Raw genomic sequence first — 4,189 nt, 5'->3', positions numbered from 1 at the left:
GACCAGAATGTTTCTCCCTCTATAACACAGAATGCACCTCATCTATGAAACACCGTATTTAAGATAAGATAAAATAACGTTTTTGATCTTTCAAAGGGGAAACTTACATGTTACAGCAGCCGGACACAGATGAGGGAAGGAAGGAGCAGGACAAGAATTTAAAAAGCACAATAAGGCTAAAAAATAAATACAGGTATAAGAAGGAAAATATACACCTTTACCATGTGCCGATGAGGCATGATGAATTTACATTGAACAGAATAGAATAGTTTTTATCGCCATTACACGAGTACATTACAGAACAGGGACACTGGAGTTCTTGAAATTCTTGAAACTCAGCTTTAAAGAATAAAAGCAGGAGCAGCAGCAAAAGATAAGCTATATACAAATATATATTATAAGAATAAAATAAATAAACATGATACAAAACACTCAATATTTCATGTCATCTCTGAGTCCTTCATTATGAAATGATGTCTATTTAGAAAGAGCTCCAGTCCTTTACTGTACTATCTTAAAGTGCTGTTTGAATCTTCTCTACTATACTTTTGACCTTCTTCATCTAACCAACCTGCGTTCTTCACTTTCCACCTCCTCCTCCTCCTCCAGACAACACGGCCAGCATCGTGTCTCGGCGGCGCGACGGCTTCAGCGTGGACCGAGACCAGGACCTGTTCAGCCTGGTGATGGTGGTGTCGGACGGAGGGGAGCCTCCTCTCAGCAGCACCGTCACTCTGTCCCTCAGGGTGTGCATCTGTCAGAGGAACACCAGGGGGCGCAGCAGCAGCAACGTGTGCCAGGCCCAGGCCTTCCTGTCCTCGGCCGGCCTCAGCACCGGGGCCTTCGTGGCCATACTGCTGTGTATTGTCATTTTATTAGGTACGTATGTTGCATGTCGCATGTTGACACTGGCAGTGGACGTGCAGCATTTCACACATTGTCTGATTAAATAAGACTTTAAATCATTTATGATGATGAGGATGAATGAAGGTGACAAACTAGTGCCCCTGGATTCACTGGCTGTCACATCATAGAAGGGTTTTTCCATCTCAGATCGTCAGGGGCCCTCGTCTGTGATTTATTTATCATAAACTATCAATAAACAAAGTCGGTATCAGACTTCGTCTTTTTTTGTCAGCCTACTTTTACCTTGTTTTGGGGTTTTTTTGCACTTTCAAATTTGAAGCTAGATGACAAAATCTCACAAACTATTAAAGATGAAAGCCTGAAATTTTCACCGTTATTTCTCATCATGTCAGTGACTTCAAATGTGCAAAATCAGTTGAGCAGATCAAACAGGCTCTGATTACGGTTGAGCTGAAATATGAAAGAAAAAAAAAAGTGAAGCTGTCCCATGTTTGAGCTCACATTAACGAAACAAAAAACTAATAATGCAGAAGTCATCTAGTAATATTTTCTAGACCGTATGTAGTTTCATGTCATGTATTTTTTAAATATCAAATACTTGTTTTCTTCTGTTTACCGTATGAAGACCATGAGATGTGGTGGAAAGCATCCAACTGTTGCATTGAGTATTGTTTTCATAAAGTCTAAGAATCGTCTCCTGCAGCCATTTTTAATCACATCAGTAGTGAAAGTAGTTAAATTATGGAGATGTATGCACTGTTAGTGAAAATTGGTGCTACATTGCATTACTATCATGGTGAAGTTTGGAAAAAAATCTGTTTTGTCACATAGTAATGTTAAAATAAATGTATTTATCGAGTAGGATGATGCACACCTAATGTGCATTAGAATACATGATGAAAGTGATTTAAAACTTTTAAATATTTGCCCATCCTCTCCTGCTATATATTGCTCTATTTTGAGGTTTTTGTGGTAAAGGTAGAATCATTCCTGTCGTGGATTTGTCTCATTTCGTTTGCTAGCACATTACTTTTTTGTCGCTAGACGTAGAAGCTGATTAAATCCCTCCAAAAATTCTTCCCATGAATTATCTGCCTGTTTTATTGTGTTGTATGTAAATTCTTGATAGTTTCTTGGACAAAAGCCTCTTTATGTTCTCAGAGAATCTAGTCAGAGAGAATTCAATCTGCAAGTCATTTTCTATATCTGTAAAGTATTGTGAATGTTTTTGGTTTTTCTTTCTTACTCTTGTTTGTACCCTTTTGTCCTTCCTCTCTTCCCTTTAACTCTACTTTGCTCATTTCTCTTCAGCCATCGTGATGCTGTTCACCCAGCTACGAAACAAGAAAGCAAGCAAAGACCCTTTGATCCTATCCGAGGAGGACATCAGAGAAAACGTGGTGACCTACGACGACGAGGGCGGCGGCGAGGAGGACACCGAGGCCTTTGACATCGCCGCGCTTCGAAATCCCAAAGCCTCCGAGCCCCGCAGGAAGTTCCACGGCTACCTCGGCCGCGGACCGAGCCCGTACGGAGAGGAGGACGAGATCGAGGAGGACGAGGAGGAAGACGGGATCGTGGTGGTGAGGAGGAGGAAAACCAGGGAGCCGGACTACAGCTACTACAGTCCGGAACCTAAACCTGCCTGGTTCGTCATCGACTGCGTTCCTCGAGAGATCAGTCAGTCGGCGCCTTCGCTTCTGCTCGATGGTCACGACATAATCCAGCAGATCATCCAGCAGAAGGTGGTTGAGGCAGACTCTGACACTCGGGGGCCGCCTTATGACTCCCTTCAGACGTACGCCTATGAAGGCCGCGGGTCCTTAGCCGGCTCGGTCAGCTCATTGGGCCTCACCGAAGCTCTGCCCGAACTAAACTATGCCGACCTGGAAGACTGGGAGCCGGAGACGCAAACGCTGGAAAGAATTGCCGGAGAGGAGACGGCGACAAACCAAGCTAACCCAGACTCCTAAAAACTCCTGTCAAATGGGTTGTTTTCTACTTCTGAGCTAATTTGCTGAGGCAAATGACTTTTTATTTATGCCATTTAAACCTGGCTGCAAAATTACTGCCGCAAAAAGCTGGCAATGTGGAACTGTGATATCGTGTGAAATCAGAGGATAAGAAAAGCCATTTATGTCCAGCAGAAGAAAAGAGCGCTCACAGGCTGAAGGGAAACTTGTCCGAGCTCGTGTACCTTTCTGAAACGATGAACAAAACGCTAACGGACCGAATAACAGGGTGGACATGCCAATTTGCATACAATTTTCTCCCTGTGCTCTGCTTGTTTGGTGTGTTGGTAGAGAAGTTACAGCTGGTCCTGGGCCCAAAGGATTCTGGTCTTTATCTGTACCATTGCTAAACCTAAAAATCCTTACACAGAGATGAATATCAAATTCCCTTGGAGCACTGTGAAACAAGGTTGAAGGTGCAGGTTCCAACATGGAGTTTTATTGATTCGTTATTCAGAAACAAAAGAAAATGAAGCCGACTGTGATGGAAGTTTTATCTTCAGTGTAAAGAACAATCAAGAGGAAGCCGATGGCCCAACTGGAAAGTGCACAAGCTGCTGACAAAGGCCAAAGAAAGCTACGGAAAAGTGGTCGATTATTATTGTTTACTGATTCTGTTGAGTTCAAAGAACCCTAAATATGTTTGCATGCACATAATGGCAGCAGGGTCCTGAAGCACCAGGTTCTCAGGTGTGGGTTAGTGAAGGTTTATCAATCCAGATTCCAGTTTTACGAACATAATCTGAGCCTATGAGACCAAAATGCCAAGAACATCAGGTAGTCGCTCGTTTCCTCCACCGCAGGAACCCAACAACCCCAAACCCAAGTAAGAAATGGTAAATAACAACATAATTATAGTGTGTTTGGAACTTCACAGTCATCGAATAGAGAGTGGGGCAGCTGCTGCTCGAGCCTAAAACAACTTCAGGCAGTAAAATGTTTACCACGTCAACAGAGGCTGCGTCCGTTGCGTCGGCAGCATGAACGCGACTTTCGTTAGTCGCTCGCACAAACCTGCACAGTTGAGGTTCTCCAGAGGGATTCAAGCGTTCCCTTACAGAAGAAACACATGAATTTCACATGTGGCTGAATGCACAAGTGATTTTGCACATATAAAAGTTAAAATAACTAGTGAAACATGTGGGTTGGGAACATTTTCATGCTGTATATGTGTAAAAACCCGTGTAAACTCCAATGACAAACCTCTGGAACTACATGTGGAAAAAAGGGGTTACGATAAATAACTCCACAGAACTCATACAGCAAACCACTGATAGTCTGAAAGGAGGAGACACCACGATGCTGTGACT

General features: G+C 43.1%; 1 protein-coding gene across 1 annotated transcript in view; it reads left to right on the top strand.

Annotated features, from left to right (window-relative positions):
• LOC103365115 (cadherin-18-like) overlaps positions 1–2,840 on the top strand; it is a 156,130-nt gene extending 153,290 nt beyond the window's left edge. Inside the window, exons 10-11 of the mRNA XM_008292459.1 lie at positions 610–879; positions 2,179–2,840. Coding sequence (XP_008290681.1) covers positions 610–879; positions 2,179–2,840 — 932 coding nt within the window. The remainder of the gene's footprint in view (positions 1–609; positions 880–2,178) is intronic.
• The last annotated feature ends 1,349 nt before the right edge of the window (positions 2,841–4,189 follow it).

Source organism: Stegastes partitus, unplaced genomic scaffold, assembly GCF_000690725.1.
Source record: "Stegastes partitus isolate 25-593 unplaced genomic scaffold, Stegastes_partitus-1.0.2 Scaffold812, whole genome shotgun sequence".
Lineage (NCBI taxonomy): Eukaryota > Metazoa > Chordata > Actinopteri > Pomacentridae > Stegastes > Stegastes partitus.
The sequence above is the reverse complement of the archived record's forward strand: the minus strand, read 5'-3'. Positions and strand labels throughout refer to the sequence as shown.